The following is a 23,999-nucleotide window of genomic DNA, read 5'->3' on the forward strand; positions in this document are numbered from 1 at the left end:
TTATTCAGAAGGTCTCCTTTCTCTTCTGTTTGTCCTCTCTGTTGTCGGCGCCATTTTGGGGGCGTTCCTAACTACGTAGTTGCTTTCCCACCTCCACCTCGTCATTCCTTGCTGTGCAGTTTACCTCAGCTGGTCCCATTTGCTATTCTGTTGCAAATTACAGTCTTTGCTGAAGAAAATCTATTTTCCTGTGTTTGCTGGACTCATTCTGCCACCCTGTGGTTATAATATATATTTATCTTAAATTTAATATTTTCTGTCAGAGAAATTATTTACTTATTACTTTAATTAATTTACTTTGAATAAAGTTTCTATAAAGTTTTTACTTTTTTCTGTCAATATGTCTCAAAATCCTGATTGCCCTAATCCACTTACAGAACAGTCTGTTCAAAAAATGATTGATTCTTCCCTAGGTAAATATATGTCCCAAATGACTAATTTAATTACCAATTTACCCTCTACTTCCAAATCTTCTATAAAAAGAAAAGCGCCTTCTAATGCTATGAGAGTAAGCAGAAAATTAGTGGATAGATATAAACAAAAACTCTCTTTAATTAACCTTCCTGGCGGAAAAGGAAGTAAAACATCCGCGAATAGACCCCTTTCTCCCAAGAGGACAAAAAGGTAGTTTTAAAACATAAATCTGCTTCTTCATCTAGACCATAATTAGCAGAAATTTCTAATGTTCATTCCTCAGAGTCCTCTAATGATAATTCTGATTTTATCTCAGATAATGAATTTAATTTTTCAGATTCTGAACCCAAAGCAAAAAAGTTCAAAAAACATTTAAAGAAATCAATACACCTTGAAGATGAGGAATTTAAAATTTGTTGATGCTCTTGGAAATCCAAGATTTAATGCTGAAACCCTTCATCATCCTCGATCCTCTGAATGGTTCCCAGCAAAAAAAAAAAAAAAAAAATCTTGGCGTAATTGCCAGGACAAACTTTTAGACTTATTTGGACCCATTACGAAATTGTTTGATCTTTCAGAACAAGCCTTATTAGAAGAATCTTATCTTGACCCTTCTACAGTCAGAGAATGGGTTAATGAACTCAGTTCAGATAAAGAGGGTTTGTTGTTTGGAGATGCCTTCTTGAAGGATCTTAGTAAATATGCCAATACCTTTTCAACTTTAAATAAAACTACCTTGAGAAAATCCTTTTATTCGCATAATTTCTCTGACAGGGTTGGGAAAGGCAGAGGCCGCTTTCCCGGCCGTTCCCCTTGTGTCCAGGCCTCAATTTCAACAATCAAACTATCCCTACTAACAACAGCCTTTTCTGCTCATTCAGTTAGAAGATCAGCAGCTTCTAAAGCATTTTTGAAATCTGCTCCTTTACAGGAAATTCTTAAAGCTACAGATTGGTCCTCTGATTGTGTTTTCAAGCACTTCTACTTTAAGCACATTCAACATGCCTCGCTTAATCTTTTTTTTTTAATTTGTTTTCCTTTATATTTGGTTTAAACTAGCAAAATATGACGTCTCTGGTCTTGTAATAAAATTCCGATTATCCTAGTTTTGTGACGGAATAATCTAGATTTTATTAAAGACACAGACGAATATTTTCCCTCCTCTAAAATATCCCTCCCTATGTATAATACTTAATTTTATTTTATATATTTTAGCTTCCATCTGATCAATCTACAATCATCAAATCCGGATTTGCTGCTTCTATCAACTCTCCTTCGGCTTTCAAGAAGAGATGGATCAGAAGAATTTCTTATTCGTTCTCATCAACTGATAACACTTCGTGTCAAGTTCTATCCAGATTCTACTATTCCTGTTCATCTGCACATCCATCATTGGACTTTCTGGTCTTTGTTGTTGTATTGGGAAGTTTTTTTTTCTTTTGAGCATCAAGCAAGAAAGAGGAAGTTGGGTTGCTCAGTGGTCAGTTTATGGTCACTATGGTTATTCTGATTGGTCTCTCTATACCTGGTTCTCTAAAATTACCCTTTCATTGGCCAACTATACATGGTCAATTTTTTCTCTGTTTTAATGTTCTGTTACCTTATATTTCTTTGAAAATCTGCAGTTGAGTAGTAAAAAGAAAGTTTAAGCAAAATATTCATCTCTGTGTCTAATAAAATCTAGATTATTCCGTCACAAAGCAGGTATAATCGGAATAATAAGGGGTGTCCACAGATGTTAAGGATCATGTGCCTTTAAACTATAAAATGAGCCTTCAGTTTAGCATGTATTTGGCCATATATTTGAGCATGTGTATGCAAGATGATAAACGCCACTAAGAGAAACTGTGTTTACAATAAAGTCTGAAGAAGAACAATATAGCCTGTTGAACTGCAACATAGGAACTCCCTGACAGAGTAAAGCACATTTTATAATACAATGTAAAAGGTTTAAGGAACATTCGAGTATTTGTTATTCTTTTAGGTTTTTTTTTGTTCCATACAAAATGAGAATCATAATTAGTGTTACAATAGCTTGTTTTTGAAAAACTGTTGTTCCTGCAGTTAAAACAAATTAATTTTTGTTCATATGCTTGTGGGCACTGTTCACCAAAAAAGTAGTGCGTGCAATTCTGTATCGCATGAACCAGACGTGCACACACATGCACTTCCTATACGCTACAAAATCAAAATTTACAGCTTCAATTTACAAAAAATTGCATAAAAAAAGCTTAGTATGTTTAAAGAGTGTTCTTTCATAACAATCAAAGAAAATTATTGACTTTAAAGGGCCATTCTCTAATGTGTAATAACAAAATAAATTGTGTGTTTAACCCATGCAAAGAATATAAACACATATCTGATATCAGCTCCAAAGCAGCAATGAACTACCTATCAGAACACATCTAGCGAACCAATGACAAGAGGCAAAAGCATCAATTGCCAGCTAGCTCCCAGTAGTACATTCCTGCTGATATGTACATTTGCTTTTCAACAAAGGATAACAAGGAAACAAAGTAACTAATAATAGAAACACACAGAAATATATCCTACACTTGCATGCTCTATCCAAACCATAAAAATGGACTTTAATTTTCAAATAACAAAAACTGCATACAGACTTAAAAGAAAAGAAAATGATCCCTCTCGCTAGAACAATGTATCTCCTGTTATGTCTTTTTCACGACAGCATTTGCCTCTACTTTATACTACTGGGTAATAACAAGTGGTACTTACTTAATGTAATTTTCCATAAACCGGTCACAAAAATCAGCTGCAGCAGCACCTCCATGTCCATCATATACAGCAAAATATAAGACCTCATCTGTCAAGCGAGCAAAATTGAATCTGTCCTCATTTTCCTTCCTTTTTCCAAGCTGAGTGGAGCAGCCAACTTTAGACAGGCTAATTTGAGGAATCAACTTGCCATACTTTATGCTGGGCGGGAGCTGAATTGGCTCATCAATGCGGTTGTCCCAGATCCCAAAGGAGTCCCAGGTTGCTGGACGTCCACTTCCGTCTGGGTCAAAACGAGAAGAGAAAGGCCTTCTGTTGGTGGTAGAAGTGACGCATGTGTTATCTTGTAGGACCAGAGACTTTAAAAGGGCACCTCTTCTCACTTGACACCCTCCATGCCTTACAAAAGTAACAAAGATAGCTGTTGACATTCCTTGATTACTCTAGACTTGGTAAGGCAAGTAAATGTCTGCTTTCCAATCAATGCAAGTCTTCAAAGGCTGTAAAATGTAAAACAAAGAAAAAAAAAAGTATTGTTTGTGGGTAGGCCATAATTATTCATGAATGTAAACAAAAGATAAAAAAAGGAAAAATATTGCTTAGTTAAATTGGAAAGTGCAGCTTTTTGCCATAAAATGGCTTTCATTGTATTTTCAGCTAACGAAACATGTTAACCTCTTAAGGACATATGACGGAGTTTTTCCATCATAAAACAATTGAGCAAACTGAAAGCTGTGTCCTTAAAGGGTTAAAATGTATAACATGGAACATTAAAAGGGGACGAATATAATAGTTAAGCACACAGTTAAAGCCAGCTTCAGAGCAGCAATGCACTACTGGGATCTAGTTGAACACACCTGGTGAGCCACCAAACACCAGCTAGTTACCAGTAGTGCACTGCTGAGCATACCTAGGTATGCTTTTAAACAAAAAGATACCAAGAGAACAAAATAAATGTGATAATAGCTACGTAAATGAACACTTCATACTGGAATGTTAATTGGATAGATTATAATGTAAAATACAATCTGGGAAAATGTACAGAAGTCATGGACAAGACATTAAAAACCATAGACACATTTTGCAGGTTATGAACATGAATGCTAAAAGGGAGACCACATCTACCTGTCCGTCTCAAATGAGTTGACATTTTAACACAAATTAACATGTTTTATACCTAGAAAATATATGTTTCTATTAGTACACAGTTGATGCAGAGCATTAGAAAATCTGTCAGTTACAGCATTCTGTAACTATTTCTATTAAAAAAGCAAGTGTTGAGCATTGCAGTCTTTGATAAAATTGGGTTTCAGGCTTTTCTGCATTTTGCATTTAATTTATCTCTTAATTGTACAAAGATTAACAGCTTTCAGAGGCTAAAATATGGGTTGAAAGCTATATCTTGTAAAGTGCCATAATAACCCAAAACACTAGAGTAAAAAAAAAAAAAATATACAAATTTTTTTTTGTAACAAAATACTATAGTAAAAGGAAACGGGACGATTAAGTTGTTAATTTGTTATTACAGTAATTTGAGAAAATAACAGTACATATAAAAGCTAAGCTATAATTTGTTTTATGATCACATTAACTCAGATCCCTTGGGTAACAAATTAAACGTATATTTATTACTACAAAATTGTATATTAAAATCTGCAAGTAACTGCTCTTAAAATTAATAGATCTGACTCATTTATATTTTCCATTATAAAATAATACTCCGGCTGCTAGAAAAATAGTGTCTGGCTGCTCCCTTCATATTCTAGGTAGCTAAATCCCAAACAAATTTGACAGCTTACTGGAATATTTTAAATTAAAAATTGCTGATAAGCTTTTTAATTGGAAATTATTGAATATCCTTATGCTTAAACCCATAGCCTGTGAAAATGAAACAAATGTATGCAACATTTATTGTTCTCTGTATTATTATTATTATTAGTTTTAAATAAGTGAACATTTAAAGGATTTCTGTTTAAATTTATTATTAAAATAACAAAAAGCAGATTTGCTCTCTGCCCAAAGCAACTGGCAATACATTTGGGGGGGAAAAAATCCTTTATTTGCATATACACAAGTATTTATTTTGGTTTAAACATTTAATTATTAGTTCCCCATTATGTTGAAAAAGTAAACACCAGTTCCCTAAACATTTGATTCATGTAAAACTGCTAACATAAGAGGCCAAAAATATGCATACAAAATAAAGTGTCAAATTGTTTGGATAGTATAGCGAATATGTCAGCAGTATAGCAGAATTGATATTCATGTAATTAGATATAAAAACTAATCATGTAGCATTTTCTAAAAACTCTTCAAAGAGGGGAATAAAGGCATGTCAAGTTCCCATATGAAAGGGTCGTTTAAACTTGACATTTCAACAATGCATAACAGGTTTCATTATTGCAAGTGAAACATTATTGTAATATACATTAATTATTTATTTTTCAGCCTTTTGTTGTAAAATACATCTAAAAAATGTGTTTCACTTTCTCCCAGGGAGGCTTGGGTTAATACTTTAAGGCAATTTATCCAAGCTTTTGTTTACTTTTCCCTCCCTAAGCTTCTATGGTGTCACATGCTTTTAAAAGGTGGATTATCAGGTCTGCATCAACAACGATGATAGGCAAATCATTCTTTGCAATAGTAACCAATTTGAATCAGTGCTAAACCACCTTAAGGGAATACAGGAGGGCAGACTACCCTAGTCTGCACATGTACAGAGTTTGTGTTATATCTGAATATTACTTTGTGATTCGTTAGCAAGGGTTTTTTTGTTCTGGGGGACAGTGAAAAGAACTAGCATAAAACAATATACTCATTTGAGAAAATAAAGCTGCAGTTTACATTGCAAAATTATTCTTATATATGAAGGTTTATAATCATGTAGTTTACAATTTGTGTTTAGTGTCCCTTTAACACAGATGAAGTTAATTCACTAAGATTTAAATGGCTACCAAATCATTAATAGATGTGTCTCTAAAGCATAACTTGACTGGTCCTTTAATGACCATAACAAAGACCAGTGTTATTCTTCGGCTTCCTGCATACACAGACACTATGACCTCAGTTGTCAGAGACAACCTGATATTTCAAAGTTATGTTCGCTGAGAAGATTTTAATCTTCTGAACAGGTAAATTAGTGAATTTGATCCTTAAAACTCAGGACCATGTAAAATTACACACACACACACACACACACACACATATCCAAAGATGGACAGTTAAGCAGAAGTGTATAAGGCACCCTCATTTGATGTAATGTAATGCTCTCAAATACATACACATTTATATATTTTTTTTTTAATTTCACAGGTCCATATTGGTGATGCTGTCGCTTTGAAATCACCTAGATGTTGCCAACTGCAATAAAAAGGTTTTGTAATCATCCCCAATTGTTATACTTCAAAAGTACACATTTAAAGGGACAGTCAAGACCAAAAAAAAAAAAACTTTCATTTTTTCAAATAGGGCATGTAATTTTAAACAACTTTCCAATTTACTTTTATCAACAGTTTTGCTTTGTTCTCTTGGTATTCTAGTTGAAAGCAAACCTAGGAAGGCACATATGATAATTTCTAAGCCCTTGAAGGCCGCCTCTATTTTATTTACTTTTCACAGCAGGGGAGAGCAAGCTCATGTAGGCCATATAGATAGCATTGTGATCATGCTCGTGGCTAGTGGCAGACATGCACTAATTGGCTAAAATGCAAGTCAATAGATAATAACTAAAAGTCATGTGATTAGGGGCGGTCAGATGCTGCTTAGATACAAGTTAGTCAGATTAGTTAGTTAGACAGAAGTAAAAAGTGCATTCATTTTATAACAGTGTTGGTTTTGCAAAACTGGGGAATGGGTAATAAAGGGATTATCTATCTTTTTAAACAAAAAAAATTCTGGTGTTGACTGTCCCTTTAAATAGGGGGAAATGAATAATTTGTTTAGTATTATGCATCCTCAGAATCCCATAGATTATTAAAATGTGGCAATTAATTGGCAACAAGAATTAAATATATACTTTCATTATTTATTTTGTCCTCTTTGCCTGTAATTCCATTCTGAAATTGTGAGCTTTTCAGTTCCTGTTAGAAATGGAAGTGCAGAACACTGTTAAATCCAGCACAACCATTGGCTGCACACTCTAGTGACCTATTTATAACTGATCCTAATTGGCCACAGCAGAGAAAGTAACACAAGTTACAACATGGCAGTGCCCAGTGTTTTATAGACACTAAAACTTTACACTTATTTTGTCACTTTTTAAACAACTAATGAAACTTTAAAAAATACATCTACATGTTAGTCACATAGACTAATCTTTTCTTTGAATGCATCATTCTATCTAGCATGCATTTAGTGTTTAATGTAGCACTGCGGAATCTGTTGGCGCTCTACAAATACCTGATAATAATAATAATAATAATAATAATGTCCCTTTAAGTAATGGATTCCTTATAATAACATAGGAACTAATGACACTAGAATCTATTCTACAGAAATATTGGACAGTTAAAATAAAGCACTGGTCACAGGAAATATTTGCAACAACAAAAAGTCGACTCCAGTGCATCTAGCTTCACATGTTTCCTAGACTATTCAAAAAAGATCATAAAATACCTCAGTTATTTAAATAAACTGCTGAATGGAATACTATATGAGCTTGTGGAAATGGTATGAGATATATATATATATATATATATATATATATAGATATATATATATATATATATATATATATATATATTCTACATCAGAAAGTTTATTATTTAAAACAAACAAACAATCTGAGCATGCAAGTTTGTATTTGTGATAGAAAGATTATAGGGCCCAGCTTTTTATCTTACAATCTAAGCAGTAGTTGAGATATATATATATATATATATATATATATATATATATATATATATATATATATATATATATATATATATATATATATATAGACAGAATTTTTTTTCCCCCCAGGCATTCAGGAATAAAATCTGAAAATATTTTTGATAATATTTCTCTCAGATTATTTTACTATAATAAACGATGCTGAAGAGTGCTGGCAGCAAACTGCGCATTTATTTTAGGTTTGGAGTAAACCAAACCTATCAATAACATGTGTATACTACAAACAAGAGCTGCCCATTATTGCATAACATTGATATAATGTCAGCTGTAACCCATGCCTTGCTAAGCTTATCAGACTGTAGTAGTTGTACACTGAGCAGATACAGCTCTTAGAACATTCTGGATTTTCAGCGTTTGTGTATGATGTGACGTCACACCATACTGCTTTTCACAAGTGCAGTCACAAGGGAGGAAGATACGTGTAATTAGCCACAGGTACTCTTTAGGAAACCATGTCTGCTCCTTCACCCAGGAAACAAGCATCCTGGGAAAAAAGCGACACCATCGTCAACACTGCTGGACATTATATGAATTTCTACTCTGTATGGTGTGCAGTATATCAAACCACAACCCAAATATATAGGTCAATGTGATCAATAAAACCAGAATCATTGTGTTCAGAAATACATTTACCCAGCATCATAAGCAACCCCTGCACAAGCAGGAAACAGTCACGCCCCCTCCGTACCGCTTTATTTTACCCTCCCTACAATGACATCCAGTCCCCTTATATTGAAAGGACTGGCGTTCAAATCCATAATGAAAAACACAGAAATAAATAAGTAATGGCACCTACAGCTGAATCAACAGGAAACTGCATGCTGAACCATTCCAGGCAAATCAAGAGCAATAATTATTTTGACCTCTTGGTGCCAGAGATGGTGTTCATTGCAGCGCTCTCCTGCATTCAATTCACCGATTTGCAGCATTGCAATATAATAGGTATTCTCACCCGATATCCAGGAGATCAGGTCACGAGTGATCAGAAGCCATATGAGATCTACAAAGCCGACAGTGAATTCCTAACAGACTAGCTGGTCGCAACAAAGGATCAGCCAATCAGAAGGAAAGGGGCGCTGTCTCGTAACATCCCACATGTTTATTTTATCCAACTGAACCACCAGCTGAGAGCCACCGCCCCCAAGTCAGGCAAAGAGCCAGGCATCTTTACTGACTAGTAGGAGGCCTATGAACAATTGCGGTATAGTGTGAGGCTATAGGCTGGAAGAGAGTCAGTGACTTTGTGATTTGATCAGCTAAATAATAGTGAACCAATGAATGCACAACAGGGCGGGATAAAACTGGCCTAAAAATAAGACTTGGCGTGTTAGGGGAATTGAAATGAGTCAGTCAGTGTCAAAATGCTTTTCACAACTGCGTAGTTTGTTGTGTGCATACATGCCGTCGCTTAAAGACATTTTAATCATCAGATAAAATAAGAGTATGTTCTAAGAAGCATATTAATGATGTTCTCTTGCAGAATGTTAATGTAACAGCATATTGCTGTGACAACGACAGAGGTCACTCAGGTTTTAGGCGCTTTTACTATTAGACGCTGTGCGTACTTCATGGCAGAACTAATTTCAAATATAAATAAGGTTATTTTTGGCGTGCACTAATACAAGAAGTATTGACAGCGAATCCGAAAATAGTTGAGCAGTAAAGTATAATGACTTTGTGCTTAGCATAGATTAGACGTCTCGTCTTCTACAAAAATCTACTTTAAAGGGACATTAAACACTTTGAGATGGTAATATAAAATGATAAATTGTATATATAAAACAACTCTGCAATATACTTTCATTATTTATTTTGTCCTCTTTGCCTGTAAGTCCATTCTGAAATTGTGAGCTTTTCAGTTCCTGTTAGAAATGGAAGTGCAGAACACTGTTAAATCCAGCACAACTATTGGCTGCACACTCTAGTGCAATGATTTGCAACCTTTTTTTTGCGTGGCACACTTTTTTACATTAAAAAATCCTGTGGCACACCACCATCCCAAAATTTTACAAAATCACACATTGTAGCCTACTACAGGATATATATATATATATATATATATATACACACACACACACACACTGTACTGTGTTGCCATGCCATGCCTCCTACAAACTATACATGACATATTGACATTCATTCACAAACAATCATAATGATTGTCTGTGAATGAATGTCAGTGTCATGGTTGTAAATTATGCCTGATGAGCCTGTCACATACCTCCCAATATTTCAAAATTTGAAAGAGGGACACCCCCGCACTGTTGTCAGTCTGCCGCGGCACACCTGAGGATCTCTCACGGCACACTAGTGTGCCACGGCACACTGGTTGAAAAACACTGCTCTAGTGACCTATTTATAACTGTCCCTAATTGGCCACAGCAGAGAAGGTAACACAAGTTACAACATGGCAGCTGTTTTATCTTAGTTCATATAAGGAGATCAAGCACAGGTCTTCATAGTGTTTTATAGACACTAACATTTTACACTTATTTTGTCATTTTTTTAACCCTTTGAGTGCTAATGACGGCTCTGGGTCATCACAGAGTTTCCCACTCTTGTGCTAATGACAGCTCAGAGCCGTCACTAGCACTCTCCCACCTTGAGGGAGATTTGGGGGCTCCCACCCGCTCCTACTCGTGCCTGTAGAGTGACAGGTATCGCCGGGGCTTCCCGTTTTGCGTGGTGACGTCACACGCAATAACGTGATTAAAACACAGCGCAACTTTATACCTAAAGGGACAGTCTACACCAGAATTTTTATTGTTTTAAAAGATAGATAATCCCTTTATTACCCATTCCCCAGTTTTGCATAACCAACACAGTTATAATAATATACTTTTAACCTCTGTGATTATCTTGTATCTAAGCCTCTGCAAACTGCCCCTCTATTGCAGTTCTTTTCACAGTTTTGCAGTTTAGCCAATCAGTGCCTGCTCCCAGATAACTTCATATGCACGAGCACAGTGTTATCTATATGAAATATGTGAACTAACACCCTCTAGTGGTAAAAAACTGTTAAAATGCATTCTGAAAAGAGGTGGCCTTCAAGGTCTAAAAAATTAGCATATGAACCTCCTAGGTTAAGCCTTCAACTAAGAATACCAAAAGAACAAAGCAAAATTGGTGATAAAAGTAAAATTGTTTAAAATTACATTCTCTATCTGAATCATGAAAGTTTATTTTGGCCTAGACTATCCCTTTAACAATGTTAAGTATAGGAGCAGGGGGCATGCTGCTTAGAGGCCTGTATCTCAGGCATCTAAGCAGCTACAGACCCCCAAGACCCACCATTGGAAAGGTAATCGCCTAACCTTTCCAACAGTGTAAGTCTGAAAAACATAAAAAAAAAGTTTAAAAAAAAATTGTTTTAAAAAAAAAAACATTAAAAAATCTTAGCACCCAGATGGAAAAGTGCTTAGCACTCAAAGGGTTAAACAACTAATGAAACTTTAAAAAATAAATGTTACATGTTACTCATGGACGAATCTTTTCTTTGAATGCATCATTCTATCTAGCATGTATTTAGTGTTTAATGTCCCTTTAAGGGGACAGTAAAAACAAAATAAAATGTTCATGATTCAGCTAGAGTGTGCAATTTTAAGCAAGTTTCCAATTTACTTCTATGATCAAATTTGCTTTATATTTATGAGAATAAAAGCAATGATGTTTCCCCACTAGTGAATTATCCTGTTCTTCAGGAAAACCAAGCAGATTACCAGTCGAGTGCAAATGCTATCCATGCCAATTGAAATTTTGTTCTGGTATTACAAATCTGTGACTAATATTTATTGTGTAAGTGTTAGTATGGTGTGTATTACAGTAATCATGTCTGATATTGCACATCTGTAAAGCCAAATAACATGTTCATTTCCCTCAGGTAATAGATTTCTGTTAGGGGCCACACTAAAATTATTCATGTCAGATAACTCAAAGTGCAAAGCCATTCTAGTACAAAACTGCTCAGGTAGTTGAGTTTTCATTTATTTATTTGCTGTACAATTCCTACAATAGTTTAATTTTACATATTACAATTATAGGGGCATATTACACATATTTATATACTAAATCACTTGAAAGTGAGCCAGCATAACTGTAAAAAGATGACAAGAAAATATCACATGAACATGTCTGTGTAAAAAAAATGAAGATATTTTACCTAAAAATTTCTTCAACACGTCAGAGTAAGTGGTCTGATATTATTATTATTTTATTATTATACTTTATTTATGAAGTGCCATCATATTCCGGACCGCAGCGCTGTCCATAGATACAGTCCATTTATATAAAACAATAATATAGAACTTGTAAGAGACAGGAGAAAATTTACAAACATATACAGGAGGAATTGAATTAAAGGCCCTATTCCCGTGGGAACTTACAATCTAGAAGGGTAGGGGGTTGAGAAACAGGAGGTGAGGACTGCAGGATTAATAAAGATGTTAATGCACAGTTAGATGAGGGAAATGTTGTTAGGTAAGATAAATATTATTGAGTTGGGTGGTAGGCTTCTCTGAACAGAAAAGTCTTCAGAGAACATTTAAAGGAAGAAAGATTAGGGCAAAGCCTGACAGCACGAGGGAGAGTGTTCCAGAGGGTAGGTGCTGCACGACAGAAGTCCTGCAGTCTAGCATGAGAAGAGGTGATAGTCGCAGATGCAAGGAGCAAGTAATTGTTGGATCTTAGTGGACGGGCTGGAGCATACTTGTTGATTAGAGAGGATAGGTAGAGGGGAGCGGTGTTGGTGAGCGCTTTGTATGCAAGGGTTAGAATTTTGAATTGAATTCTGTTGTGAATGGGGAGCAAATGTAGGGAATCACAGAGAGGTGCAGCAGATACAGAGCGACGGGAAAGGTGGATCAGCCTGGCAGAGGCATTTAGGATGGATTGAAGGGGGGAGAGGCGGGAAAGAGTTAGGCCAGTAAGTAGGTTATTGCAGTAGTCAAGTTGGGAAATAACAAGGGAGTGGATTATTTGCTTTGTGGTGTTAGCGCACAAAAAAGGTTGAATCTTGGAAATATTGCGTAGATGGTTGCAGCAGGATGTAGAAAGCGATTGGATATGGGGGACGAAGGTTAGATTTGAGTCAAGTGTAACTCTGAGGCAGCAGACTTGAGGTGATGGGGAAATGGTGATGCCGTCAACAGGGATAGAGAAGTCACAAGTCATCGTAGAGCTTGAGGGGGGATAAGAAGGAGCTCAGTCTTGGACATGTTAATCTTTAGGTGGTTAGAGGCCATCCAGGAAGAAATACCAGATAAGCAGTCACTGACATGAGAAAGGACAGAGGGAGAGAGAGCAGGGGTGGAGAGGTAGATCTGGGTGTTATCAGCATAGAATTGATATTTGAAGCCATAACTGTTGATAAGTTTACCCAGCGAAGAAGTATAAATGGAGAAGAGGACCCAGAACAGATCCTTGAGGTACTCCAATAGACAGAGGCATTGGAGAGGAGGAGTCCCCGTCAAATGACAGAAAAAGACCCGTGAGAAAGATAAGAGTGAATCCAAGAAAGAGCAGTGTCACAGAGGCCAAAAGAGCTAAGGGTCTGTAGGAGGAGAGGGTAGTCAACTGTGTAGAAGGCAGCTGAGAGGTCAAGTAAGATGAGTATAGAGTAGTGGCCAATATTTTTAGCAGAGAGAAGATCGTTAGTAACCTTGGTAAGGGCAGTCTCAGTTGAGTGTTTGGGGTGGAATCCGGATTGCAGGGGGTCAAGCAAGGAGTTGGCGGACAGGAAGTGGATTAGGCGATTGTAAACTAGTTTTTCAAGGAGTTTTGATGTTAGTGGAAGCAGTGATATGGGGCGGTAGCTTTCAGGGGAATTAAGGTTGAGGGAGGGTTTTTTGAGTATTGGAGTGACTTTTGCGTGTTTGAAAGAAGATGGGAATGAGCCGGTAGAGAGAGATAGGTTGAAGATGTGGGTAAGAGAAGGAGTGAGGGTGGAAGATAGGGAGGGTATTAGATGGGAAGGGATAGGGTCAAGCGGGCAGGTAGTGATATGCACAATCAGCTTTATCAGTGCTGAAGTCACACTTTGCTTTACTTTGATCTCATGGGATTTCACTGAAATCTTGCAAGATCTTATTGTAAACTACGTTAAACTGAGGAAGGAAATAAAGTGATTGTGCCTGCACATGCCATATGAACACTCCCTTGCAAGTTCCAGGATAAGTATCCTGATTGGCTACGTAAAGTTCCTTTACAATGGGATGTGGTTACTGAGGAAATGTGGTAAAATATCTTCCTTTTTTACATATAGTTGTTAAGGTGATATTTTCTAGTCAGCTTTTTACGGTAATGCTGCATTACTTTCAAGTAAAGTCAAAAAAAGAAAGAAAGTTCTTGACGGAGGTGCGCCCACGGTGGTGAAAGTGGAGGTCTGTCCAGATAATCCAATGAGAGGCCGCTCTTCTGTAGCGTATGTCAACGGTGAGAAAATCTGCAGTAGGGAAACAGGAAGGCGCCAATAGGGTAATAACGCTAAAACCCTGAGAAACAAGTAGGTAAGGAGGATACTGATACTCACAAGCCAAGCGGCACTTAGACGTGCCTAGCAACGCAGGCCGGGACCTCAACGTCGCCCGGAAGACTCACAAAGGCAGCAGCTTATCCTCGAGCCGGACCATGTTCCGTATGGCCAATCAGGATCACTGGATACTCACACACCCTCCTCTTCATATGCCGATATCCGTGAGTCTTCCGGGCGACGTTGAGGTCCCGGCCTGCGTTGCTAGGCACGTCTAAGTGCCGCTTGGCTTGTGAGTATCAGTATCCTCCTTACCTACTTGTTTCTCAGGGTTTTAGCGTTATTACCCTATTGGCGCCTTCCTGTTTCCCTACTGCAGATTACTTTCAAGTGTTTGGATATCACATCCCTTTAACGCATATAAACATTTGCACACATACACCTTTCACCCTTTTTCTTCCTACCACCCATTATAATATTAATATACCTTATCACTGTAATCTTCCAACACTTGAAAGTTTTTTTTTCTCTTATACCTTTGTTCCCCATGCATTAAACCTTAATGGAAGATGAGGGACGGAGCTAACTACCGAAGCGGATGGTCGCATCTCTGCAGAGCTCCCGGCTCCAGTTTTATTAATAAGGAGTTTTATACTTTTATTTATAGTTTATATACTCTGCGGGGAGACTTCCTGCCATGCACCCTATCCCTAGAATGAGTCTGGGAGCACTGCATCACCAGACTAAATGTTGTGACAGGAACAACCATACAGTGATTCAGCTGAACTATCACAGTAAACTGCAATAACTCCTTACCTGGAACTCAGAGCTTAATTTGTGCCCCGATGATGGAAATGGTGACATTGGGTACTATATCGCAGTTAGACTGAGAGGCGTGAAATGCCATCATGGATTACAAACCTTCTTCAAGCACATCTGAGAATTCTCCAAGCACGAAAGTTTGGCCTGCCGAACACCCCCCCCCCCCCCCCCCCGGGCAACTCGGGTTACTAAGCAGAGTAATTTACCTGCAATTCTGGAACTAGCCTCTACCCAAGCAATGGAGTTCCATATTATAATGGCAATGACCCAACCAACCTTGGAAGAATCGTTGCGTAGCATTTTGGATGAACACTTCAGGAACCTCCATAACTTACTAGCGACCTGCTTCGGAGCTAGACTAGCCTCTACGTCTGCCAGTGTGAGCGAGAGATCCCTCCTGTCACCCAAGAGATAATCGCGAAGAGTCAGCCATTCTCACATTCCCATCAAGCAGCCGCAAAGCAATCAGGCTACACGCTACAGAGGAGCAAACAGCAACCCCTCTCCAAGCACCTCTTAAAAAGTGGAAAAGCTATGCGTTTAAGAAGCTGGAGCTGGCCCCCAGACTTGGTTGGGGTGAGGACAGAACCTTTTCATATCGCTGCCTAACACGGTACTTTTTAAACGTTCTTACTAAGATATGGGAGCACTAGAGACTGATTCTGTCCTGATTTAAGCTGTTAGCGCTGTGGGTTGAGTAATCTACTACTAGTTAGTAGTTTTCTCATTTAGCAGCACTAGAGACATTACAGTGAGACTGAACACGTCTGGAAACTTAACGCCAATATACTTCAATCTGCGAAGACCCTGCTTTCTCACAAAAAATCTGGATGTCTTGGGACCTAGGAGGGCTTACATATAACTGTCTAGCACGGTAGGGCAGTTAGCGAAGCAAGGCTACAGTGACTTTCTTACAAAAGATACTGTCTACTGAGAGATGGACACCCTGGCCTGATATGTAATTGCATTTAAAGGGACATTAAACACTTTGAGATGGTAATATAAAATGATAAATTGCATATAATAAAACAACTCTGCAATATACTTTCATTATTTATTTTGTCCTCTTTGCCTGTAATTCCATTCTGAAATTGTGAGCTTTTCAGTTCCTGTTAGAAATGGAAGTGCAGAACACTGTTAAATCCAGCACAACCATTGGCTGCACACTCTAGTTACCTATTTATAACTGACCCTAATTGGCCACAGCAGAGAAGGTAACACAAGTTACAACATGGCAGCTCCCAGTGTTTTATAGACACTAAAACTTTACACTTATTTTGTCACTTTTTAAACAACTAATGAAACTTTAAAAAATACATCTACATGTTAGTCATGGACTAATCTTTTCTTTGAATGCATCATTCTATCTAGCATTTATTTAGTGTTTAATGTTCCTTTAAGTATACATAATCATTGTTTTCCTAATGTTCAGGCTTGCACCTCTTAAAGGGACATGAAACCCAAATTTTTTCTTTCATGATTCAGATAGAGAATACAATTTTAAACAACTTTCTAATTTACTCCTATTATCTAATTTTTTCATTCTCTTGATATCATTTGTTGAAGGTTTCTAACTGAACACATGGGTGAGCTAATCACAATCGATATATATATATATATGCAGCTGCCAATCAACAGCTAGAATCTAGGTTCTCTGCTGCTCCTGAGCTTGTCTAGATAAACCTTTCAGCAAAGGATAACAAGACATGGAAGCAAATTAAATATAGAAGTAAATTGGAAAGTTGTTTAAAATTGTATTCTCTATCTGAATCATGGAAGAAAAAATTTGGGTTTCATGTCCCTTTAAGAAACAAGTGTTAACATCCCTTTTATTCTATTTCATCTTATAATGCTACTGAAGCCAAGGACTTGGCAATTCATGTATATTATCATAGCTTGTAATATATCTGTTTGCCGGAGCTTTTATATTTACTGGTTTAGCTGGGTTTGGCTTCTTAACTTAACAATGCAGGCTTGCAGCTTAAGATACAGTATATATATTTTATAGTATATGACAGCCCCTCAGCCTATTGCTTTTTTTTGCCTTAGCTAGAATGTGGGTATGCCTTCTTTATATGACTACTTTCCTCAATTGAAAATACCGCTTTAAGGAGTAGATTTGTACCGTTCCTATTAGGCTGCTATTTTGGACTTATTCCATCCTTACTGGGGAAGATTTGCACAGATTTTAGTTTTTTATGCTGTCCTACTTAATATCGTGTCATTTCACTTATGTGACTCAGGGCTTATCCCGCTGCCAGCAGCCAGGGCAGGGGGATTAGCCCTACTCCCTGAAATTACTTATTCATGAGAGCATGATACTTAACACTTGTGATCCTAGTGTAGGACATCATGGGACCTAGATTTATGATATCTGTGTGTATAACCCAACTCATTATATCTCCAGTTTCGTTATATGTTTTAGTTGGTGTGGTTCAATAATTTACTCATACAAGACCCTGTTTTGACTGCGTTGTATGTAATAGATAATTGCTTGTATGAACTCCATTTTTATTATTATTTCTGTGGGCCCAAGAGAGGCCCGTTTGGCTCTTTATTATAAGTTTCTCACCACTACTTAATTTTTATTGTTAGTGTGTCTGTCTTAGTGTATTTGTATGTGTTTATGTGTTAGTGTGCATCTGTCTTAGTGTATCTGAATGTTTGTATGTGTTAGTGTGTGTCTGTGTTAGTGTATTTGTATATGTGCTAGTGTGTGTCTGTGTTAGTGTATCTGTATATGTGCTAATGTGTGTCTGTCTTAGTGTATCTGTATGTGTGTATGTGCTAGTGTGTGTCTGTCTTAGTGTATCTGTATGTGTGTATGTGTTAGTGTGTGTGTCTGTGTTAGTGTATCTGTATATGTGTTAGTGTGTGTCAGTGTTAGTGTATCTGTATGTGTGTCTGTGTTAGTATGTCTGTTTTGTATCTGTATGTGTGTCTGTGTTAGTATGTCTGTTTTGTATCTGTATGTGTGTATGTGTTAGTGTTAGTGTATCTGTATGTGTTAGTGTATGTTCCCGCTCTCACTCTGGTCTGGTAGCTGGAACGAGCTACATTTAGTGCGATTAGAAAGTGCGCCCGCAAACCGCTTTTTTAAAGAAGACCTGATCAGAAGAGCCTGGAGAGGAAAGGAGGTAAGTGTAACTTTGGGAGATAAAATCTCTTAAATCAAGTTTACTGTCCCTTTAAAACAAGGGGTCTTTGGGGTATATATATATATATATATATATATATATATTAGGGCCTTTGGGTATATAGGGGCTCCCATGAGACTCTACTCAAATAATTGCACATTTATTCACACTAGATTATCTCTATTACCACGTAATAACCTGGTTATAAAAACTTAAATAGGTGCTTTATTTTAACCCCTTAGTGACCAGACCATTTTTCAATTTTACCCTTACCCTGGGACCAGGGCTATTTTTACATTTCTGCGGTGTTTGTGTTTAGCTGTAATTTTATTTAGTAGACAAAGTATTGATCTAGGCCCATTTTGGTATATTTCATGCCACCATTTCACCGCCAAATGTGATCAAATAAAAAAAAAAAATCGTTCACTTTTTCACTAACTTTTTCACAAACTTTAGCTTTCTCACTGACATTATTTACAAACAGCTTGTGCAATTATGGCACAAATGGTTGTAAATGCTTCTCTGGGATCCCCTTTGTTCAGAAATAGCACACATATATGGCTTTGGTGTTGCTTTTTGGTAATTAGAAGGCCACTAAATGCCACTGCGCACCACACTTGTATTATGCCAAGCAGTGAAGGGGTTAATTAGGTAGCTTGTAGGGTTAATTTTAGCTTTAGTGTAGAGATCAGTCTCCCACCTGACACATCCCACCCCCTGATCCCTCCCTAACCCCTCTCAAAAAGCTCTCTTCCCTCCCCCACCCCATAATTGTCACCGCCATCTTAAGTACTTGCAGAAAGTATGCCAGTACTAAAATAAAAGTTTTTTTTTTTGTTTAACGTTTTTTTATTTTTTTATATATATATATATATATATTCTTCAGTTTAGGATCCCCCCCAACTTCCTTGATCCCTACCCAAACAGCTCTCTAACCCTCCCCCCTCTACCTATTTGCTGCCAGTGCCAGTGAACAGATATGAAGCTGTCTGCCAGTACCCAGTTTGCTAAAAAAAAATATTTTTTAATTTAAATTTTTCTGTAGTGTAGCTGCCCCCCCCTCAATACCCCCCCTCCGATCCCTTTTCCCAAAGTCTTACCACCTCTCCCTCTCTGCATTCTTCCCATTACATTAAAGGATTGACTATACTGTATAGATTAAGTAGCTCCCGCCCCCCTCGCCCGCTCCTGACACCACTCCGGCAATACCGGAACCGGATTGTCCTGAAAAAGAACTGCACCAGCGATAGACCGCCCACCTAACTCCCTCCCACCCACCAACGATCGGCACCATCGCTGGCCGATGCAGAGAGGGCCATTTGATAGAGAACTGGTCCTGAATAGAAACCATCACTGATCCAATCAGCAGTGATAGTCACACGACTCAGCTGTGTATCTAGCACTGCTGATTGGATCAGCATCGGTTTCTGTTTAGAGCCAGAAGAGCTCTGCGGGTCCCAAGCAGTATTTCTACTCTGTATTCAACCAAGGGTTGCCACCTTGGCCATGTTTTCCTGGATACTTATGAGTTACACATGCTGCAGGGTGTGCAGGGAGGAACATGAATAGTGCTGTCCACGGTCACTATTTTTGTGTTGTCCATCAGCACAATAAATGTTTCCCAGACTGATGCCCCATATGGCACAGTAACCTGATAGCTATTGATAGAATTATGTTTTGCCTATACATATTTATCATAGAAATCATTTTAATTGGGTGAATCAAGACTACGCTTCAATTCACTGCAAATCTCAGCACAAACAAATAACAGTAAACACATAATTATTTTAGAGATAATATCATTTTTATACTGTACACAATATATCTAAGTTATCAGGTTCCCTTTACATATACAAGAGGGTACTGTTCCAAAGACCTAGCCATACGGTATAATTGATTTTGATCACAAATCTATCTTTTTTTTTTAAAAGCTTTATAATCTATATTTTATTGCATAATAACAAATTGTAATTTGCAAACAGCCCATGTTTGCCTTTGACCAGTAGTGCACTCATTATTTATGCCTTTCCATGATGAAGTAGATGGGTACACATTTGTTGCCTTGAAATCATGGTGCAAAAGAAAGCCTCAGCTGTATTTGATTAGTGTAGTAAGATATTGGATCTCAATACTGCATGTCACCCTCTTATATAAATAAACTTTGTTCATAACCTTGATAGTCTATTAAAATACTGACGGAGAAACATATTGACATGACAAAAATTAACAGCAATATGCTACTGGTCACTGAAAGTGCTGTGCTATAGAACAATATCTACCTTGTACATATGAGCAAAAATAATTTACATTTCCTAATTAACAACATACTGTATATAAGAATTTATAAATATTGATAAATGTGTCAGACAGCAAAATATCATGTAATATTTATAAGTTTCCAGTGAGTGCTGGTGTCTGTATTTTTGTAAGGATTTTTCCAAGCACCCTGGCATTTGCATATATATATATATATATATATATATATATATATATATATATATATATACATACACACACTCACACATATATATATAAATACAGGTGTGGAGAAATATCACTATAGCTTCCTAGTAGCACTACGGGAAAATGTTATTTACAAGGTTACATTTTATTACTCCCCCGGGACTTGTGAACTAGTGGACATTTCCAGCCCATTCTATATGTGTATGTATGTATGTATATATAATAGAGAGGTATATTACATCTAGCTTCAATGCTCAACATGATACTGATGAATTAAAAGTATTAATGCAACAAATAATAAGAAATATCACCTTACCTTTATTCAGCTACCACGATTTTTGTTTTGTTGTGTAAACAAAGTCATGCAATGTGACAGCAGAGACTGGCTGTGCTTCTTTTTGCTCATGTGTTCACCAGCAGATTAGTCAGCTCATTCCTCCCTTAGCAGGTCTTTACGTCTGTTGAAGAATCAACACATGACAGGAACACACCCACCTTCACCATACAAAGAATGAATAGACAAGCTGGGCGTTGCGCTTACATTTGCCAGTCACTGGCTAATGTCTGAACCAATCGCTATTTAGGTCTTGTGGGGTTTTTTTTTTAGGGAAGGATACAATTGTTTACTGTAGTGCTTGAAAAGTTTGTCTATGCTCAGAAAATACACTGGGCAGTAAACCTATTTCATATAGTACAGTGAACAGATATAAAGATCATTCCTGTGCTTTATATAAGTGAAATATAATTATGGGATCATTTAAACAATATGTGCTTTACTCTGTCATAGGCTGTACTGCTATGATTCTTTAATAAAAAACTTGTAAATGCTGTTCTTCTTCTGAAAACTGCTTAAAGACATAAAAAGACAAAAAGATATTGCGCTAATGTGTTGGAGCATTTTATTATTGTACTATTGCTTTCATATAACTATGTGTTTGGCTCCTACAGAGGGGTTAAGCACATAGTCAGCTCCAGAGCAGCATTACTGGGACCTAACAAACACAACTGGTAAGCCAATGACAAGAGGAAGGTGCATGAAGACAAATCAACAACTAGCTATCATAAGTACATTTCTTCTCTTAAGCCTATCTAGATAGTGTTGTCATAATTCTCTTTCCACAAAACCAGGGCAATCAATACTTGCTGGGTGGCAACTCTATGGCCTAGATTTGGAGTTTGGCGTTAGCCGTGAAAACCAGCGTTAGAGGCTCCTAACGCTGGTTTTAGGCTACCTCCGGTATTTGGAGTCATTAAAAAAAGGGTCTAACGCTCACTTTTCAGCCGCGACTTTTCCATACCGCAGATCCCCTTACGTAAATTGCGTATCCTATCTTTTCAATGGGATTTTTCTAACTCCGGTATTTAGAGTCGTGTCTGAAGTGAGCGTTAGAATTCTAACGACAAAACTCCAGCCGCAGAAAAAAGTCAGTAGTTAAGAGCTTTCTGAGCTAACGCCGGTTCATAAAGCTCTTAACTACTGTACTCTAAAGTACACTAACACCCATAAACTACCTATGTACCCCTAAACCGAGGTCCCCCCACATCGCCGCCACTCGATTAAATTTTTTTAACCCCTAATCTGCCGACCGCCACCTACGTTATACTTATGTACCCCTAATCTGCTGCCCCTAACACCGCCGACCCCTATATTATATTTATTAACCCCTAACCTGCCCCCCACAACGTCGCAGCCAGCTACCTACAATAATTAACCCCTAATCTGCCGACCGCAAAGCGCCGCCACCTACGTTATACTTATGTACCCCTAATCTGCTTCCCCTAACACCGCCGACCCCTATATTATATTTATTAACCCCTAATCTGCCGAGCGGACCGCACCGCTATTCTAATAAATGTATTAACCCCTAAAGCTAAGTCTAACCCTAACACTAACACCCCCTAAGTTAAATATAATTTTAATCTAACGAAATTAATTAACTCTTATTAAATAAATTATTCCTATTTAAAGCTAAATACTTACCTGTAAAATAAATCCTAATATAGCTACAATATAAATTATAATTATATTATAGCTATTTTAGGATTAATATTTATTTTACAGGTAACTTTGTATTTATTTTAACCAGGTACAATAGCTATTAAATAGTTAAGAACTATTTAATAGCTAAAATAGTTAAAATAATTACAAAATTACCTGTAAAATAAATCCTAACCTAAGTTACAATTAAACCTAACACTACACTATCAATAAATTAATTAAATAAAATACCTACAATTACCTACAATTAAACCTAACACTACACTATCAATAAATAAATTAAATACAATACCTACAAATAACTACAATGAAATAAACTAACTAAAGTACAAACAATAAAAAAGAACTAAGTTACAAAAAATAAAAAAATATTTACAAACATAAGAAAAATATTACAACAATTTTAAACTAATTACACCTACTATAAGCCCCCTAATAAAATAACAAAGCCCCCCAAAATAAAAAAATGCCCTACCCTATTCTAAATTACTAAAGTTCAAAGCTCTTTTACCTTACCAGCCCTGAACAGGGCCCTTTGCGGGGCATGCCCCAAGAAGTTCAGCTCTTTTGCCTGTAAAAAAAAACCATACAATCCCCCCCCCAACATTACAACCCACCACCCACATACCCCTAATCTAACCCAAACCCCCCCTTAAATAAACCTAACACTAAGCCCCTGAAGATCATCCTACCTTGTCTTCACCTCACCGGGTATCACACCGATCCGTCCTGGCTCCGATATCTTCATCCAACCCAAGCGGGGGCTAGACATCCACTGAAGAAGTCCAGAAGAGGGTCCAAAGTCTTCATTCTATCCGGGAAGAAGAGTAGATCCGGACCGGCAACCATCATCTTCCAAGCGGCATCTTCTATCTTCATCCGATGAGGACCGGCTCCATCCTGAAGACCTCCACCGCGGATCCATCTTCATCCGGCGACGTCCAACTGAAGAATGACGGCTCCTTTAAGGGACGTCATCCAAGATGGCGTCCCTCGAATTCCGATTGGCTGATAGGATTCTATCAGCCAATCGGAATTAAGGTAGGAATATTCTGATTGGCTGATGGAA

At 37.3% G+C, this 23,999-nt stretch overlaps 1 protein-coding gene across 2 annotated transcripts in view; it reads right to left on the reverse strand.

Annotated features, from left to right (window-relative positions):
- Positions 1-21,392, reverse strand: part of PPM1K (protein phosphatase, Mg2+/Mn2+ dependent 1K) — a 57,316-nt gene extending 35,924 nt beyond the window's left edge. The window contains exons 1-2 of one of the 2 annotated variants that reach the window (XM_053703416.1): positions 21,248-21,392; positions 3,151-3,650 (exon numbers count right to left, since the gene is read on the reverse strand). In XM_053703416.1, the coding sequence (XP_053559391.1) occupies positions 3,151-3,581 (431 nt within the window). In that variant the 5' untranslated portion in view covers positions 3,582-3,650; positions 21,248-21,392. Of the gene's footprint in view, positions 1-3,150; positions 3,651-8,995; positions 9,109-21,247 lie in introns of those variants that run through there. The other variant, XM_053703417.1, reaches the window with a different exon arrangement.
- Positions 21,393-23,999: the final 2,607 nt, after the last annotated feature.

This window comes from Bombina bombina, chromosome 2, assembly GCF_027579735.1.
Source record: "Bombina bombina isolate aBomBom1 chromosome 2, aBomBom1.pri, whole genome shotgun sequence".
In the NCBI taxonomy this organism is placed as follows: domain Eukaryota; kingdom Metazoa; phylum Chordata; class Amphibia; order Anura; family Bombinatoridae; genus Bombina; species Bombina bombina.